Source organism: Anolis carolinensis, chromosome 6 (genome assembly GCF_035594765.1).
Source record: "Anolis carolinensis isolate JA03-04 chromosome 6, rAnoCar3.1.pri, whole genome shotgun sequence".
Classification (NCBI taxonomy): Eukaryota; Metazoa; Chordata; class Lepidosauria; order Squamata; family Dactyloidae; genus Anolis; species Anolis carolinensis.
The window spans coordinates 81526777-81547339 of record NC_085846.1 but is presented as its reverse complement, the minus strand read 5'-3'; the positions used below and the strand labels follow the sequence as shown (position 1 = coordinate 81547339).

Below are 20563 nucleotides of genomic sequence, written 5' to 3'. Positions count from 1 at the left end.
AGGGTGGCATACCACTCATGGTTCCTCTGAGTTTAAATAAATAAATATAAAACTTTATAACCTTCCCTCTCTCGGGGGGGGGGGATTCTGGGTGGTTTCCAACAAAAGATGGCAAACATTCAATGCCATAATAAACAATAGAAACAAACCAAACCAAATAAAAACAGTAAACAAAGTAGATGCATCTACTATATGAGAAACTGTAGCGGGAGGAAACCAGGAAGTTAGCTTGACCTATTTGAGGTGGATATAATTCTCTGAACTTTTCTTTACTACCTACTGCTGCAGCATAAATAAATCCTCCAAAATCTTATGTTTGTGTCTAATGGTTTTAGAAACTGATCAGTTTGAGTAAGCCATTCCTGAAACTGGAACAGTTAGGAGCAAACTTCATTTCAGTGTGAAGGGACTGCAGCTAGAACAGTAAACCCTGCAGCTACCACAAAACTTGTTTTTGTTTTTGTAGGATGTACTTAATGTCTACAGACATATTATTATTATTTTTCTCTACTTGCAGAAAGAGCACATGGCTTTTCCAATTTGTCATTACTGAAATAACATTAAATATATTGGTGTGGCTGCCCAGCCTTTAAGACTGGTCTTGAGAAGCCAGATTGGGAAATGAAATGTGTAAATATGACCCCTGATTAAGTTTTAATGTGTTGAGTCATTGATGGCTTCCTCTCTACTGATGTAGTTGTGAATGTGGGCTGGAAGAAATAATAGGCACACAGATTAAAGCTCTTGACCTTGATGTGGGAAACTAATGCGGGTTCCTTTGATGTCTAGAACAAATAATGACCACTATGACTTCAGTGACATCTGCAAGGGGAAACACAACTGCCTTTTGTTTTGAGTCTGTGTTCTAAATATTTTCTTTTAAAATTAGAATGTAGAGATGCTCGTAGTTTTGTCCATTTTTTCAGAGCACAGTGATCTGCCTCAGTTTTTTAACTGCCTTCAGCACTATAGAGGGATATGTGTGTATGTGTATCACCATCCAGTGGCCCGTTTTCCCTCTTTTGAGTTCATCCAAGTCTTTCTGAGTCATCTAAAAATGTTTATGTCAAATTGTAATTGCTTTGCATACTATGATTATGTGTGTCTGTAGATTTATACTAATAGTCTTCATAAAATAGTAATAATAATAATAATAATAATAATAATAACAATAACAACAATAACGGGGAGATGGGATGGGATATAAATAAAGTTGCTTTTATTATTATTATTATTATTATTATTATTATTATTATTATTATTATTATTATTATTATTCTCATGACTAGAGGTGGGTTACAACATTATAAAACACACATTCACCTAAAAACTTTCTTTAAAATATACATATTAAAACATATTTCCACAAAATACATATTAAAATTCACAAAACAGAGATTAAACATACTATGTAAGTTTAAAATTCATCACTAAAATTGAGTTGTTTAGGGCTATGTAAGCCACTATATTTTTAAACTGATCTGGTAGTAGGAAGCCAATGCATTTTCCCAACATATGATGATCAGCTGTTTCAGTTATCTTCTTAACTGTAGCATTCTGTACTAGTATTCTGCAGCTTTCAGGTTAGCTGTACATATATCATATTGCATTATCCCTGTCCAAATTTTGCAAGATTAAACATGCACTGTCCAGTTTTTCAACTATTTTAGATGATTTCTAATCATCTAAAATATTTGTAACTTCTGATATATTATGGATTGGGGACCACTCCCCAGACTGTTCACTTGTTCCTTTGTGGGGGCATGTAGTCTCCTCGTCAACCTATCATTTCTTTCAGTTACTGACCCAAAGCTTACAGAGTCTTCCATGATTGAAGTCTTTCAGTACAGCATAGTAATAACCCATCATTCTAAGTCTCCCAGATGCTGCTTCCTAGCATTTGCATACAGATCTTAAACATCAGTTGATTCTTAACACCAACCCACAGCCTGAAGACAAGAGTGCCAATGAAGTCTCTGAGCTCCTCTCTGATACTGGCTTTTGAAGTATGACTAGAATGTGCAAAGAACCCTTTTCACAAAAACTCTGTTAGGTGTTAAGTTTCACTAGAAGATACTGAGATATATAAAGCAGCTACGTATTTTCCTGTATCAGATAGTTGAATCTGACAACTGTGTAGGGAAAGTATATTTTCTGAACAAATTACAGTGGAGTGAATGTCAGGTGCTGCCATGCTTTTAATATAAAACTAGCACAACTGATTTATATATATAATATAGCTATATTTTAAACCTTTCTTTAGAATCCTAGAAGGAGACCTGGAAATCAAACAGAGAGAGTCACTGAAGGGCAGGTTTCTCAGCAGGCGTTGTATTTTCTCAATCCAGTCCTCAATCCTGAAGATGAGGGCCCAGTTCCTGCTGTTCCAGCTAGACTACCAGTACTGCAATATGGAAACCCCTATTCGACCCAGGAAACCAGAGGTTGGAAAATACCGTTTTCATTACTTTTTCATTTTATTGAATTTTTTTACAAACAGAGATGCAATTGCATTCATCTAGCACCTGAAGCCAGTAACTTAGAATCCGTAGCTAATATGTTTGAAGGTATTAGTCGTATATTAAATGTTGGGAAGAAGAGATGTTTTTAGGAGGATAAGGGTTTATTTTTTTCCTTCATCCAGGTTCTCTACCTTATTTATGAAGCTCTTGTTTGAGTAGTTCTGTTGGAACATGGCTTATAAATAGCACCTAGGTGTACAGGCAGTCCCTGGGTTACAAACGAGATATGTTCTGTAGGTTTGTTTTTAAGTTGAATTTGTATGTAAGTTGGGACAAGCAGATTTTTAAGTGTAACTTTACTCATTTAAAAAAAATTGGATAGCATAGGGAAAGGTCAACAGTCCTGCAACTTTTGTTTTTCTGTCTGTGCCTCAGTTCAGAAGATTTTACCTCACTTTCTGCCTCTGTGACAACTGGATTTTGAAAATTTTGGGATGTCATGGAAACAAGGATTGGTGAAAAAGCTTTTTCCCATGATAACTCTTTTAGGACTGAATTTCCCTTCCTAGGGGTAGATTTTATCTCACTTGCTGTTGTTTCACCTCTGTTTGTAACCAAGAGTCGTATTACTAGGAAGTTTGTAGCTCTGAGGCTGCCTGTATATGTATATCTTGAATCTCTCTCCCACTTTTGATTGCAGATGGAGCAGATGGTGCTTTTTACCCTGATGAGATCCAAAGGCTCCCTGCAAGAGCAGCCTCTTGGGAAATGGAAGACAATGTAGTATGCAGCCAGCCTGCTCGCAACCTCAGTCGGCCTGATGGTTTAGAAGATCCCGAGGATAATAATGTAAGCTAGGAATAAACATAACTTGACTGTTTCACATGTAAAATAAAAGCTTTCCATTTCACAGTTAGAAAATATCATGGATGTTTATTTGGAAAATATTCCTTTCTGGCTGTTATTAAAACAAATCTCATAGCAGGAAATAAAATGGCAGAAAATCCATTATAGCAGTTTACCAAAGGTATGCAGTGAGAGTCCTGTAGATCATCTGTTCAAAGGCAGTGGGATGTGTGTCCTTCCTCATCTCAGGTGATACTGTTAATAGATGTGGGATTTTTGTTTACTCCTGGTCTGGAAGTGGTATGTGAAGAAACCTTTGGCTTGACTGGGATAATAAATTATCCTATTGCAAATTCAGGTTATAAAAATGCAGTTGATTTAGAAGCTGCATGTCAGTAGCCATTTTTGAAACTAGTAATAGCTAGCTGATACTAATTGTTCATGATACTATTCCCTAAGATATAATGTGCACAAAATAAATTAATTCAATAATATTTTGTCCTGTGCTTCAGAGTATCAAAGTTCCCAACATTAACTGATTTCTTGAAAAGTTTAACGTTTAAGCAATGGTTGTAATCTCTTGCCCATATAATAGGCAACAAATACAATATGAATTAAACTACACTGCGAAACATAGTCAGGAGTGCTGTGAACTTCATGACACAATTTCTTTGCACCCTTTAAGAAACACTTTAATAAGAAACATTCCTTTATAAAGTCCCGTGCTCTTTGCAGGTATAGTAGTATCATGACCTGCTTCTCATTTAGTCGAGTCTGCCACATTTAATTGCTATTAACCTTTGCAGAAGCTGATCATTGTTCAGACAGGCACGATTTTAGCCCTGGTGCTCAGTCCCAATAAGAGAGAAAAATGTACCTCTTCCTCCTGCCTTTTTGCCCCCCGAGTCCATTACCGTGAATAATTAGAGAAGCTGTCAGAACTTTTGCGGCCTGTTTAAGGTCTTAAATGCAAGCTTCGCGCAATTGCCTACTTTACTTCACCGTTTGCATTTTTAATACGACCATTCTTGGCACAGACATTACAGATGACAAGCCCTTCTCCTCTTGAGTCATCTGCTTCAGTTTAATTAGCAGAGTGTTCTTTCTAATCTATGTGCTTTGCCCTCTTGCAAACCCAAGAGGAACAGAGCTAAAGTCTTGTGCTCATTTGCTGACACCGCTTAGATTTTGTAATGAGGTAGAAGGATCCTAATATGCTCAAATGGGAACCCTCTTTGGGCAAGTGTGTGCCTGTTCTCAGAAGATTTTTCCTTGTCTTACATCAAGTCGAAGTTTAACATCTTCTCATCCTACTTTTCTGCTTGTCAAGTGGAAATCACTTAATTGTTCCTAGGCAAGGATGTTCAGTAGTAGAGATAGGATGCTAACTACCTTGCACTGGTGCATAGCCGTCCTTGGCAAGCAACCTGTACAAATGAGCTGATTAAAATCAAAATACCCCTTTAAAAGTAAGCAAGCTGTGCAGTTTGTGATGGGAAACCTTTCTTGGTATCTGTACATCATTTAGCATAACGAACTATGAAAGGAGCAGATGAAGGTGTCAGAGATGTCCATTCTGCTTCAATGGGCTGTACATCCAAGCTTTTATCTTGATATAAGCATCCTCTGTGTATGATCGTTCATATTTTTGCTGTGCTAATGATAAAATATATTCAAGTCTTAATCCCAGCCCTGCTTGTGAAAAGGAGAGTTGCCTATTCATATTGTGTGTGAAATAGGTAGTTTTATTTAAAGGCTCCATACTTTTAAGAGAAAAGAAGCCTCCTGATGAGGAGTACACCTTATAGATGCCTGAAAGCATCCACAATTTAGCAGGGCTGAATTTGTATAAAAACGTATCTATGCTGTGTTAAATAATTTTTTATTCTTATTGGCTCTTACCGTAACGTTAAAAGTGAGTGGTACTTCAATAGCAATTTTGAATGAGTCTTACTATCCACTCTTTGCTTTTATTCACTATAAAGTATTAAGTTCTCAAGTGGTGCCTCTTTTCCTGTGTCAGGAATGACTTGAGAAACTGCAAATCACTTCTGGTGTGAGATAATTGGCTGTCTGCAAGGTTGTTGCCCAGGGGACACCCAATTGTTTTTGATGTTTTTACCGTCCTTGTGGGAGGCTTCTCTCATGTCCCCGCATGGAGCTGGAGCTAATAGAGGGAGCTCATCTGCGCTCTTCCTGGGTTGGATTCGATCAGGCAACCTTCAGGTCATCAACCCAACTTTCAAGTCATCAGTCCTGTTTAGAATAAACCTAGAGTACTCATCGTTATAGCATGACTCTCAGATAGTCTTGATAATTCCATAAGCATCCTGAGTTTCATCAGTTGCAGATAGTTACATGCTATATCTTCTTGTGAGGCTAGAGTAGTACTGACTGTTGATGAAAGAAAGCCATCAAAGATGGAAATTAGTTAATTGGTTTGATTGCAGTCTGGTACTACTACTTTGTTGATAGTAGTGGCATAGCTTGCTAACTCAAATGCTAACTGTTGAGCCTTCTGGTTTTAAATCAGTGACCTCTGCCCTCCTTCTGTATTTCATACAAATATATTTGTAAGTAGAGGCTGGATGGCAGTTGGTTGGTAGTGCTTTGATTCTGTGTTCCTGCATGGCAGGGAGTTGGACTGGATGGCCCGTGAGGTCATTTCCTATTCTAGGTTTCTAGGATGTACAGTAGAGTCTCATTTATCCAATGTAAACGGGCCAGCAGAACGTTGGACAAGCGAATATGTTGGATAATAAGGAGGGATTAAGGAAAAGTCTATAAACATCAAACTAGGTTATGATTTTACAAATTAAGCACCAAAACATCATGTTATACAACAAATTTGATAAAAAAAGTAGTTCAATATGCAGTAAGGTTATGTTGTAATTACTGTACAGTATTTATGAATTTAGCACCAAAATATCACGATGTATTGAAAACATCGACTACAAAAATGCGTTGGATAATCCAGAACGTTGGATAAGTGAGTGTTGGATAAGTGAGACTCTACTGTATATCAATTGAATTCTGCTTAATTTAAGAAGTTCATGAAATAAAGTTTTGACTTAACCTTCATTTTGTTCCACCAAAGTTTTACTTGTAGCTGTTCTCCAGTAGTGATTTTAAAGTTTGTTTGTTTTAGATGGGAACCACAGAAAGCAATAGATGATTTAAATGAATGCTGGGCAGTTTGTGGCTCTCCAGATCTTTCTGGGCTTCAACTTTCTTCAGCCTTTGGTAGCTTGGCCAATAGCTAAGAATAATAGGGAGCTTCAGTGCAACCAGATCAGAAGGTCCTTTTCTTAGAAAAACTCTGCAAATGCTGCTGCTGCTGCTCATGATCAGTCATTCTTGTTTTGATGCCAATTACAGTGATAAACATCTAGAACTTTGTTTGCAGGATGATGGGGCAAGTGCACCAGCTGTTCCTGAGCCACCAAATCCCCGCTTGCATGAACGTGGGACAGGCTTTTGTTTTGATTCCAGGTAAGGTAACATGCCATACATGTAGCAATGTCAGAGCCACCAGCTTGAAATGTTGTGATTTCCTAGGTGTTTCCACTTTAATTTTTTTGAAATAGCATGGGGGTAGGCTGTTACACAATACAATCCACAAGTGCCACTAGATAGCTTAGGCCTCATGTTATAACCCCAAACCATTTTTTTCAATCACAGTCCTTTAGCATCGAGAAAATGAAGCCCTCTCATCTCACTGGTATTGTGGTAGCAGAGAACAGTTTGTTGCGTGTGTGCCAAAGTCTTCCATTAATTGCAAAGTGCAGCGAGATTACTGATTTCCCCCATATACACAATTCCTTTTAATAGCTATCATGACATTGAATTTACTCTGGTAAACTATGCTATCTGTAGATGTAAACTGGCGGAAGGATATGGAAGCTAAAACTATGCTAGAATACCTCTGATGGAAATACAATGTAGGGAAGGGACCATGTTATCCCAGAGCTTGAGACCATCTCAAGAACTCTATGGTGGTCCCAAAGATAAAACAGGGTGTAGGTATAATCTGTAAATGAAAACTAAATAGATCCTTTATATTAAATGCATGAAGTGAATGCTATTGAAAGGGAACATTTAATCTTATGTAGTGAAATAAGATATTCCCTCCAACCTTTTCCCCTATATATTTTAAAGCATCCCGCAGTATGTGAAACCAAGGACATAAAGAGCAAAGATTAAATTGCTAGTGGATTATTTTGATTTTGATTATATAGAAATCCCTTTATTAGGGTTAATGAGATGCAAGCATTGAGAAGACTTCAGAATGTCTCTGTGCTTACTTCTTAGCTTAGGCTCTGCTTCCAACTTGTGTTCTGCCCTCAATTGTGGTTCTTCTCTGTTTTTATCCCAAGTTTTGTGCACATCAAGAAGTGTCCTCTCTGTCAAGTGAAGTTTCCTCCTAACTATGATCAGTCGAAGTTTGAAGAACATGTTGAAAGTCACTGGAAGGTGTGCCCAATGTGCTGCGAACAGTTTCCTCCTGATTATGACCAGCAGAATTTTGAAAGGCATGTTCAAACACATTTTGACCAGAATGTCTTGAATTTTGAGTAGCTTGAGCGTTCTAATGCAGTTTGGCTTTAACAAGATCGGATAAGCTCTGTAAGATGACAGAATGCAGCTTTTAGAACTCGAGGCAGACTTCGTATTTATAGGCACAGTGCTCTGCTTTGCAGTTGAACTAAATTCAACCTTTGACCCATTAGCAACTGTTTGGTTAGCCTCCCTTGATCTTGCGTATTCCCAAAGCTGTTATAATATCTATCAGTATTTATTCCCAAGCTAACAAATTGCATAGAACACAGGAAATGCACAGACCTGTGGAGAAATCAGAGCAGTTCAAACAGTGGCTGTGGTACATTCACAGAATGACGCGAGTTTGCTCTTGCTTGTGCTGATGTATAATTAGATAAAGACATCCATACAATTAGATAAAGAAATCCATTATAATAAAATGAGGTTTCTCAGTAAACTTGTGTGTACCTTTCATGTCATTCTTGATTTTGAAATTTATTCAATGAAAGTATGGTTTTTACATCTGTTTCAGGAACGTAACCATGTTAAGATTACCTGCTTGCAAAACATTGTTATGATTACATTCATTTTTACAAAACTACAATCTCTTTTTGAGAACGTCATATTCACTCCGAATCTGTTAAAAGTTCTGAACTTAGAGGTATTAGAAGATTATTGTATAAAATTGGTGCATTTGGCTTTCTATGTACTCAGATTTTTAATTTGTGTGCATCACCTCCTTCCTTTTCTGGGTGGATTAGCCAATTGTGTTCATAGGACTAAAGGTTTTGGGAATTTTCTGCATTCTACTTTGCACATTTCCCTCTTTACATTTGTGGTGTGTATATCTAAAACTATATTTTTAAAGAGTTACTTAATCTTTAGTAGGCAGTTTGACCTTTTTGGATAAAATTATTCACTTTTCATCTGTTGTACAGTAGTCAGATTAAAAATAAAAATAAAATATGGATTGTGTGTTTTATTTGACCCATTTGTGTTACTGAAGCATCATAAATCATGGCTGTGACTTTCCAAACAAGTTTTTCAGAAGCACAGTCAGTGGGAAGATGGGTGGGTCTTCACAACAGGATATTTGCATCCAGACTAGTCTGACTTCTTCTTTGGTATTCTGCTGCTCTCAGTCGTTTAGTCGTCTCCCGACTCTTCGTGACCTCATGGACTAGTCCACAGCAGAGCTCCCTGTCGGCCGTCACTGCTCCCAGTTCCTTCAAGGTCAAGCCAGTCACTTCAAGGATACCGTCCATCCATCTTGCCCTTGGTCGGCCTCTCTTCCTTTTTTTGTATTCTGAAGCATCTCTAGTGTATTTTTTTTTTGTTATACTAATGTCTCTCAGCAGTGAAAGCTGGACATCCTGAGATGAGTTGTTCCATTTTTGTATCCTGATAAGCAGGACCTTTGAGGAACATCTTCTATTGTAGGGATGTCAAACTCGTTTTCATCAAGGGCCACGTCAGCCTTATGCTTGCCTTCATTGAATCCATGGATGGAGAATCCATAGATATAGAGGGCCAACAATTTCTTTATATAGTGTTCAGTGCTCTTTACCCAGTTTGGGTCCTCAGATGTTATTAAGCAACAACTCTCATCACGATTGATTATCCACCATGTGGACTAGGATAATGAGAATAGCAATGCAACAGCACTTGTGACTCTGAGGTTGTGGGAAGGTTAAAGGACATTTTGAAGTCAGACATCATATCCACAAGCCTTGTATCTAAATTCAAACCCCACTATCCTGACTAAACAGAACAAACTGCAGCCTTCTGAATGTTACTCTTTTACAATTCCCATCAACAGTAGTTGTGATGTCCAGCGATGAAAAATACAGGAGTTGTAGTCCAGCATCTTGGAGGGCCACATAAAATTATATGGTGGGCTGGATTCGAACCACAGTCTTTGAGCTTGACGCATGTGCTTTATTGATAACAACTGCTAATAAGGCCAGTCTTCAATCCCCACAAGCCTTATAGATGACTTTTGTCTTACTTTACAATGTCTCTGTTACAACAACAAAACTACATGAAGATGGCTCTCTATCTTCATCCAGTTTTTTTTTATAAAACTCCCAAGTGGGTATTTTTTTAACTTACCTTAGTTCCATTGCTAATAAGTTGAAGGTAGTCCATGCATGTTTGAGGCCTCACTCTCCTTACTGGTTCTTCTGAGTCATAGACTCAAGAAGCAATGGGAAGTCCATGCAGGGTTCCATTTTGCACCATCAGAGTCCAGCTTGTTTAGGAGGCCAGGGATGAGACTGAGGACCAGACAGAGCAGCAGGAGCAGCAGCCCTACTACCACTACAAGGGTAATATGTCTGGACAGACGTTCCTTACTTCAACCCAAAACAGGAAAGCAATAGGCGTATACCATGCCATATTCATGGAAGAAGGACAAATGCAATTCAGCTTCTCTTCCCAAAGAGCAGTCATTGCGACCTCAACAAGGCAATGACTAGCGATTCTGTTCCTCCCCCACCCACCATACAGGATAATGTCAGTCAGTAGCTAAGGTAGCCACACTTCCCTTCTGAGAGTAATTTTGCTCATGAGGAGCTGAAGATCACAGCCCTTCACTTCGGAGGAAAGAAATGTTGGTTCTTAATAGTGATTCATTAATTTCCAGCAATGAAAGATGATCATCTGCCCCATCCAGCAGAGAGGTTCTATGATCACTGCAGGTGCTGGTTCATTACACTCCTAGTTGTCAATGTGACATGCCTTCTTGTTTTTATTTCTTTTACCTTCTTGAATCCTACTTTTTGATAAGTTGACTTTTACATTTTACAGCAAAGGAATGCATATCCTCAGCATGTTTTATTCCTGTAACATTTATTCAGAGGGAGTTGATACCTTTTGGAAACAAGTTCCACAAATATTTTCTTTTTCTCACTTAGAGTGTTAGCCTTTTTCTGTCGGGCATTTTATAATGGTCTTAACACTGAATTCTTCGTATCAGGGAAAGAGGTTTTCCAGTTTTAAGTGGCCCGTTTTCCAATGGGGGGGGGGGGGGGGCTCAATAGCATGAATATCTTTATCCATCAGTGCCTCATATGCTTCCAAGTTTTAAAAACCAGTTATCTTCTTTTCAGTAACACTTACATTTTCTCCTGGTTTATGAATTCAGAATTCCTACTGGCTTAGGCTGGAATGCATTGTGTCCACATTCAGATTTTATCTCTGACTTAAGCACTTAATATTAAGAAGCTAAAAGTCTGAACCTAGAGATCTTTGGAAGCCTGCATATCCACAGCTTTAGTTATTGCTGTTGCCAGCTTTCCTGTTAAATTACACATCCTTTATGACTTTCCCACTCCTGTTACTAAAACTGAAAATCTAATGCGTGATTTTAGTCACTGATCACATGCCTGTTAGACTTAAAAGCAATATCCAGTTTTATTTTGAGTCAGAGGCAATTTATTAAAGATGATTCAATTTACATTTTAAAGCAGCTTTATTGAATGAAATTTCTGATGCACTTTTGTGGTGTTCAGTTCTAAAACAAACTTCCTGTGACGTCCAAACTTAATGGATTTTGTCCCCAACAAAATATAGGAAAATATAATTTAAAGCACATTTTCACAGACACAGTACAATACTCTCACTATAAACAGTATAACAAAATAGTCCCATTTTTACCTGTCTAATACTGTCACAATGACTAGGTAAATAGTAACTGGATTGAACTGTGGAAAGCACATGCAACAACATTACTTTGATTAGTCTGCCTTCATGTCTTTCACTCAGAACAGGCTAAATGATGGTCAAAAGGAGGGGTTGGTAACAGGGCTTTAAGTACGAGCAACAGATAATAATTTCATGTCTGGATCATTCTGTACATTGGTATTTGTGGCACACAAATCCTGTACATTAGTATTTGTGTGACACAATGTTCCGTGTTCCAGATGAGTTTGGGGCAGTCTGTTTAAACAAGGCTTTGTTTTAAAATCTTCAACCCTCATTATGAGAGATTTAGAAATTCAGAATAATCTTACTTTTACCTAGTTAGACTCTTTGCTCTTGCAATCTTTTATATTCTAAAAGAACGAAGACTCAAATTTCCCATGTCATATATAAATACAAAATACACAAAGAGGATTACTTGTCAAAACGTAAAACATTTTCTCATGAAGGAGGAAACCTCCCAATTTTTGTAATTAATGTCACTTTTGCATACCAAATCGGTTAATCTTTGCTAGCACTTACCCCAGAGAAGGCAGGAGAACATAAAATTAGTGAAGCATTTAGGTATGGTCCAGACACAAGTAACTCTGCGACAGCCCTTGTTTCGGGGCTCTCTTTCGAGTACCTACTTCAAGAAGCACTTCATTTCAGTAAGGCTCATGATGTCTCAAAAATTCAGAAATAAATTCTTAACGCTAAACTTGTGGAATGCAACAATCCACAGAAAGTTATAAAATATATATATTATATATACAAAAACTTGAAGGTCCACTGGAAATGGAAATGGAAACTTCCTCAACACAAGTAGTGTACCTCTCAAAATCGTGCCTAGATTTTTTAAATTTGCAACCACTTGTCAGTACGAGTTAGCAGCTGCAACCGTTGGCAACACAAAAACATTTAAATTTGTTGGCAATCAAGAACTACAAAGTGCTTTAAGAGCTTCATCTCAGATGAAGAGAATTTCTCCCTCATAACATTTGCGCTCCATCTCCTAGTGTCTTCTTAGCAGTTGATACTGGGGATTAATAACAGGACCAGGGGACCTGGGTTCATGGGATCTGCTTAGGTGTTAACATTTACATCACATCCTGTATATAGAGAAGTAGGAATCCTAACGCTAACATGGTTTACTATTTCAGATGCAAAGATTTTCAGCATTTCAGAGAACTAAAGAAATTGCAAGGTAATATAAAATACAGCAAGCACACCTTTTTAATGTATGTTATTTGAGTATGAAAATATTCTTAGTATATGTTAAACATTCTCTTATTTATAATTCCAATACCTAAAACCTTGCTATCCCACAGATAACTCTATTACATAAGGCATATTAACCAGGTGGATAATGGGGGATTGTTTTGGTTTTGCAAGCACATGGGAACAGATGTGTTGAATCTCTTCAATCACATTACAATCTTGAAGTTTTTTGCAGTGCCAAGCTTTTTTCCTCTTCCCATTCTTATTTAACACTGCAGGACTAAACAGCACCCCCTAATTCTCCTTTCTGGGGGGAAATACTTTTAAAAAAACGTGTAGCTTTTAGCACCTTTATATCAAAGTAATGTATATGAGCACGATGATTATATGTGCAAATGTACAAAAATCATTAACTCTACAAAGATACATCATTCCAAAATTACAGAAAAAATTGTAAAGCATGCATTTAAATTGTTTAAAGGGTTGCTCAGTGCTTCCCCGGAGAAGGTGGCTGTCTTCAAAATCAGCAAATGCTGGTGAGGATTCCTTGGCACAGTCGTGACCAGCATGTTATTGCTGCATTTTCCTGATAATCTCAGCAGACACTGGAGGGTGGAAGTTGATTGTATGGTGCCGCAGACCCTGAGCTGTCTTGTAACTCTTTCCACAACGGCATTTGAACGGCTTCCGCACACGGATCTGTGTTCTGTGGCCATTCTTGGCATGGTATTTTATACCATTCACATTCTGCAGGGAAAACAATGCAGTTTACTCTGTAACTGTTAAACATCACATGGGCTGGAAATAACTTTATTTTTTACATAGAACATTATTTAGGTTATCTCTGTCAACCATTTAACACAGGGGTGTCAAACTCATTTTCACTGAGGGACACATCAGCCTTACGATTGCCTTCAAAGGGCTGTTGAAACCATGGATGGAGAATCCGTGGATACAGAGGGCCAATTATAGCTTTTTTACACAGTGGTCGGTGCTCTTTAGTTTTTACCCAGTTAGGGTCCCCAACATGTTACTAAAGGATAACTTCCATCACTTTTGATTATCTGCCATGCAGACTGTGGAAAACAGGAATTGGAACTTGTTCCTACAGCACCCAATATTCCCAGGCGGTCTCCCATCCAAGTAATAACCAGGCCCGAACCTGCTTAACTTCAGAGATCGGGCATGTTCAGGGTGGTATGGGAGGTATGGATTATCTCTGTCAGCCATTTAAGACAGGAGTGTCAAACTCATTTTCATTGAGGGCCACATCAGCCTTATGATTGCCTTCAAAAGGCTATTGAATCCATGGACGGAGAATCTGTAGATACAGAGGGCCAACTGTGCAAGTTTTTTTACATAGTGATCAGAGTGCTCTTTACCCAGTTTGGGCCTCCAGATGTTATTGAGCGACAACTCCCATCACTTTTGATTATCTACCATGTGGACTGTGTTTAGTGAGAATTGCAACCAAACAGCACTTGTGGCCCTGAGGTTTGGGAAAGCTTAAAGGACATTTTAAAGTCAGACATCGTATCCACAAGCCTTGTATCTAAATTCAAACCCCACTCTCCTGACTAAAAGAACAAATGGCAGGCTTTCATGCATTACTGTATCACAACTCCCATTGGCTCTAGTCATGATGGCCAATGATGAGGAAAACAGGAATTGTAGTCCAGCCCCAAGAGGACCACATAAAATGACATGGTGGGCTGAATTTGGCCACAGGCCTTGATTTTGACTATTTTATCTATTAAGTTACAAATCTGAACATAGGATAGTTTCAAACACTAAAACAAATGAAAAAGACAAGATATGAAACAGGGATGTTAAAAAATAGAAGAAATGACAACTGTTCATTATTACTATGGGTTGAGCATCCCTAATCCAGAATTCTGAATTCCAAAATATTCCACAACTTTGAAATTGTCCTTCAAGGCTGGCTGAGGTAGTGTTACCTTTGCCTTCAGATAGTTTACCATATATCAATTTTGTGTCTTGCAAAAAAAAAAGCAACTGATTGGTTCAGAAATATCATAAAATCCCCCAACCAGCAGCCATATCAAGAAACGTAACCCAACATTGTGCTGCAGCATTTTAAAGATAAGTTTTATCAAGAGTTTATGTCCTTCAAAAAAAATCTTAAGTATCAAAAGACTAGAGGATAAAAGTGGCCAGACTGAGAGGCAACTATTCATATCATCATCATCATCAATCATCATCATTTTCATAACTGAAATTTAAAGATCAAAGATTGTTCCTCTTACATTTTGACTATAGTTCGTACTTCCTTTGCATGTTTCTGTTTCAAAATTATCTCTCACACAGGGACATGAGAGAAGCCTCCCACAGGATGGTAAAACATCCAGGTGTCCTCTAGGCACGTCCTTGCAGACAGCCAATTCTCTCACACCAGAAGCTACTTGCAGTTTCTCAAGTCACTCCTGACACACACACACAAAAACCTCTCATACAGCAAGGCCATCATGGGCAAATTCACTCAAGGATACAGATATCTTATTGTTCATTAAATTGCACACTTACCTTATATCGCTTTTTACACCCAGGGACAGGACAAGCAAAAGGTTTTTCATCCCCTCCATTCATACACATGGAACTAAGGATAGCCTCAGAGCTGATGGCACTTTCTGTAGTCCACGATTCATCACTGTCTGAATCCTCATAGTCTACTTCTTCCTCATCATATTCACTACCTATGAGAAGCAAAATCAAAGCATTAAGTACATGTAACATTTCATGCTCCCCCTTCCATGTCATCTGCTTCCATCTCAAGTCAACTGTTCGCGGGCATGTATTTTTAATTACATAAAAGCTCCTCATTACAGTTGGGATTTTACTAGACATACAATGCTTCATTTGTTAAACCATTTCTGCTAATATAATATGTAAACACCTTTTTATGGCTTTAATCTAAATATTGATTGGAAAAGTTATTTGATTGTTCGACCCACCAGCAGGAATGGCAAAGGGACGGGGGTGGAAGACTTTTTTTCTCCTCCTCAAAACCAAAGCAGGTTTTTAAAGGCTTTTTCTTTACCCAGTAAAACACGTGAAGGGCATAATTCTCTCGATCATAAACAGTGTAAAATAATATGTTGACAAGTCTTAATACATTTACTAGCCCTTTGGAATTAATAGGAATTATAGCACAACATTAATAAGAATTATATTGTCGCAATTACAGCTGTGAAATTCATTCCCCCAGGTGCGAGGATAAATTGCATTGTGTGCTGTGCTAATACAGCATTATGTTCCAGATAAACGGCAGCGGTCTTTCGAGGACCACGTGGCAAGCTTTTTTAATTTTATTTTTTAAAGTTGCAATAAATATTAATACGACGCTGTGTGAGGCGCACATTAAACGGGAGACCGAGAGTAACCGAGAAGGCAGACTTTCAGTAGCCACACGGAGTGTATGTAACAAGCAGCAGTAAAATAAGGGAGGGGGAAGGGGGGGCTCTAAGAGGGGAGAAAAGACTCCACAGGCTTGTCACAATCTTGGCAAGGACTAATGTTGACATTGCAAGATGTTTCTGGCCCTGGCTGAGTCATGTGTTTTGTTCTGCCTGCAAGACTTGGAATGATTTCAGATCAGAACCAGGGCTGAAATTGCCACAAGGTATTTACTCAGGAGGTTGATAAGTAAGTCTGGTTTGATGTGGCCACTGAAAACAGGTCTCTGCAACTGTGGCTTGCAAATCCAAGAAGATTAATATTCCCTGGAGAAAGATTGTTGCCTTGGTTGGTTCGTTCAGAATGAGTCAAATGTGAACTCCTTGCCATACTTTGCACAAACAATACTATGTGTTGTCGAAGGCTTTCATGGCTGGAATCACTGGGTTGCTGTATGGCCATGTTCCAGAAGCATTCTTTCCTGACGTTTCCTGATGTTTCGCCGGCATCTTAGAGGTAACCTCTGAGGATGCCTGCCATAGATGCAGGCGAAGCATCAGGAAAGAATGCTTCTGGAACATGGCCATAAAGCCCAGAAAACTCACAGCAACCCAATTAATACTATGACTGTGAATTCTGATTTACAATATGATCAGCAGTGTTGCATCATGAAGCACTTGTGTGTGCGGATTTTCCCTTTCATTTTCTAGGGGCCTTCCAATCAACTGGTATGACTGGTTTCTTCTATTGCCATTAATGTGACAGGCAGGATGAACTACTGAGTTGGTATCTAGTCATGTGTCACAAAGGTGGTAGAAACACATCTCTTAGGACAGTGGGGGGAACTTCCACATCCATCCACCAACACAGGTTCAATTATTTAAACTTGGACACAGTTTATGACTGTGTGAATACCCAGCCTGGCAACATTGTTCACACTTGTGAACCCCGCTCTTGGAATTTTGTATGTATTCCCATGTCAATGTGTTGAAATTGCCACATCATGAGCAGTGCACACATTTCTTATGTGTGCCTGAGAACATGTTGCAAATCTACCCATTTTTAAAACAGTCATTTTCAAACATGAACCTTTTTTGAAGAATAGAATGGAGTGGGAAAGCTACAAACTGCACCACAAATTGCTTTCAGATCTGAGAACGATGAATTCCATAATCTTGGATTAAAATGTGAATGGAATGCATTTTTCAACCACCCCTAATTAATCCTGAAGTTTTTTGGCAACACAGCAGTCTAAACTGAGTAGATACTTTAAGAAATAAAGTTATAATGTTATGCAAATGCAAGTGACTTCTAATACAATGATTTAAATAAAAATTTGCATGTAACGCAAACATCTAAAACAGTGATTTAATTATCAAACAAAGGCAGAAGCAACTATACAACTGTTGTTTATTTACATATGCCTGCTTAATACAGCGAGCTTCTTTTATGGAGAATTCCAAAATTGTCCACATGGGTGACAAAAATAGTAACATTTCTGATGTTTCATTACAATGTTTCAAGCACAAAATTATTTTTAAAACTGTATAGCATTACCTTCAGGCCTTGTGTATAGATGTATAATGTAAGGTAAAGGTTTTCCCTTTACGTTATATTATAAAGGAACCCCGGTGGTGAAGTGTGTTAAAGCACTGAGCTGCTGAACTTGCAGACCAAAAGGTCCCAGGTTCAAATCCCAGGAGCGGAGTGAGCACCCGCTGTGGCTCCAGCTTCTGCCAACCTAGCAGTTCGAAAACATGGCAATGTGAGTAGATCAATAGGTACTGCTCCGGCGGGAAGGTAACGGCGCTCCATGCAGTCATGCCGGCCACATGACCTTGGAGGTGTCTACGGACAATGCCAGCTCTTTGGCTTAGAAATGGAGATGAGCACCAACCCCCAGAGTCAGACATGACTGGACTTAACATCAGGGGAAACCTTTACCTTTACCTTTTAAAAGGTTTTCCCCTGACTTTAAGTCTAGTCGTGTCTGACTCTGGGGATTGGTGCTCATCTCCATTTCTAAGCCCAAGAGCCAGCATTATCCGTAGACACCTCCTAGCATGACTGTATGGAGCGCCATTACCTTCCCGCCAGAGTGGTACCTATGGATCTACTCTCATTTGCATGTTTTCGAACTGCTAGGTTGGCAGAATCTGGGACTAACAACGAAAGCTCACCCCGCTACCCGGATTCAAATCGTCGACCTTTCGGTCAGCAAGTTCAGCAGCTCAGCAGTTTAACCTGCTGCGCCATTGGGGGCACTGTATATTTATATGAAACATAAATGAGTTTTATGCTTCGACTTGGCCCCATCTCCAAGATATCCCCTGATGTATATACATGCAAATACAGGTATTCCAAAATCCAAAACAATTCTGGTCTCAAGCATTTGGATTTTCATCCCGTGTAGTCATTGTTTCCTGACCTCTACTTGGTTTTTTTGCACCAGGAACCTTTAACACGCTCTTTCATGTGGGAATCCTGCCCATTCTGGGGATTTATCTGGGGCTTATCTAAAGGCCGTAGTGACCTTGAAGACTCTGCCAGGGGAGTCTCAGTTCAACCCAGAATATTTTGCATTGCTTGTCACTTGGAATTTTATCATGTTAGGCACCAAAATGTAAACTAAGCATGCAGACTATTCATGACTATTAAAATTTCAGATTCATATCTCTTTAAGATTTGTGTACACAAGGTTATATAACTCTGCGTGTTGACATAGGTATGGAAATATGCCTGTAGCTAAGTAGTAGTAGCTACAGGCACTGTTCTTTGCAATGTATTGTTTTAAACTAACTTCTCTTTATATGGCAGAGTGGCGACAACATTAAAATGAATGGCGCCTAAAGTAAATACAACCACATTCACACATCTCCAGTTTGATGTATATACTTGTATTTAAGACAACTTTATGCAGGTTTTCGGGGCCCAAATTATGGATTTTGATAAGTCTTGTGGATAAGTCTATGGTCATTCTGCAAAGAAGGGAAAGCACTGGTGCTACCTCACCTAGGCATTCGGAGCCCTTGGTGGTGCAATGGATCAAATCTTTGTGCCGGCAGGACTACTGACCAAAAGGTTGGTGGTTTGAATCCTGGGAGTGGGGTGAGCTCCCGTCTGTCAGTTGTAGCTTCCAATGCGGGGACATAAGAGAAGCCTCCCACAGGATGGTAAAACATCTGGGCGTCCTCTGGACAATGTCCTTGCAGACGGCTAATTCTCTCACTCCAGAAGCGACTTGCAGTTTCTCAAGTTGCTCCTGTCACTGAAAAAAACCCTAGGCATCCGAAAAGGCCTTTTGCCACTGTACTCAGACAAAGGGAATGGTTCCTTTTTGATAGAAGTTGAGGTACAGGATTAACTCATATCAAGAAAAGGAATCATTCCTTTTTCTGAGCAGAATAGCAAGAGGTGAGTCCATCCTGGGAGAACCTAAAAGATGCACTGGCCCCTCTACTTTCTTTGCCGTTGTGCTACTTCTGGCCTTTTTGAATGCCTGGCTGGAAAATAGTAGCTCTTTGCCACTCTATTTCAAGGGAGAGTCAAGGGAGTTGTGGGGTTTGGAGCTAAGCTCTTGTCTTTCACCATTTTACTCAGAGACAGGGATAGCTCCTTTTTCAATAAGGCACAGTGCTTACATTGACCCATGGATAAGATGGCCCAGATTTTTTGTGTTGCTTTTTCGACTAACATTTCTAGACTTATACATGAATATATACAGTAGTTGCCTACAGATGATATTTTCTAATTGGTTTTGTCTTGTGATCAATTTCTAGCATGCACACTTTATTCTTGTCAAACCAATAATTTTGTTTGAATGTTTAATTAAATACTTCACTTACGTGAGACAGACTTTTCTGCCACAGGCAGGCAATAAGTTGCTCTATCAAGTATACAAACAAATATAGACATATCAGCTAATATGTCTGCCGAGAAGCCCAGTTGTGGTATACCGAAGGGGAAACTTATTTTTGCCAATATACACATTTTTGTTCCCTACTTTTTTAAAACAACAAAAAAATACGTAAAAGAGGAAATGAAGACATGCAACACCCAAGTAATACCAGTTTGCCAAGTCAAACTCAACGCTGTCTGAGTCAATGCGGAATAAAAAAAACCCAGACTTGCCTGCTGGCACAATGACATGATTTTGATTTTCAAAATTAGGTATCTTACATTTGGGTGGAAAAGGGGGCACAATGATATAAAGTCACAACTTCTAGTGAGGTGTTATATAAATATCTGCTCGCTGGCCGCAAGTCAAAGAGCTTCGTAGGTTCTTGCCATAGTCAAATGAAATATTTGACACACTCATGCCTTTTAACTAGCTGGCACCCACCATAAATTGATTTCTGAAACTCCCTCTTCAAGATCAGTATACTGTATGCTGTTCAACA

At 38.8% G+C, this 20563-nt stretch overlaps 2 protein-coding genes across 3 annotated transcripts in view; one reads left to right on the top strand and one right to left on the bottom strand.

Annotated features, from left to right (window-relative positions):
• Positions 1-8817, top strand: part of tax1bp1 (Tax1 binding protein 1) — a 34928-nt gene extending 26111 nt beyond the window's left edge. For both annotated transcript variants that reach the window (XM_008117042.3, XM_016996016.2), the window contains 4 exons: positions 2264-2444; positions 3163-3311; positions 6715-6800; positions 7685-8817. In XM_008117042.3, coding sequence (XP_008115249.1) covers positions 2264-2444; positions 3163-3311; positions 6715-6800; positions 7685-7886 — 618 coding nt within the window. In that variant the 3' untranslated portion in view covers positions 7887-8817. The remainder of the gene's footprint in view (positions 1-2263; positions 2445-3162; positions 3312-6714; positions 6801-7684) is intronic.
• A 2419-nt stretch (positions 8818-11236) lies between these two features.
• Positions 11237-20563, bottom strand: part of jazf1 (JAZF zinc finger 1) — a 145796-nt gene continuing 136469 nt past the window's right edge. The window contains exons 4-5 of the mRNA XM_062957666.1: positions 15294-15463; positions 11237-13496 (exon numbers count right to left, since the gene is read on the bottom strand). Coding sequence (XP_062813736.1) covers positions 13320-13496; positions 15294-15463 — 347 coding nt within the window. The 3' untranslated portion in view covers positions 11237-13319. The remainder of the gene's footprint in view (positions 13497-15293; positions 15464-20563) is intronic.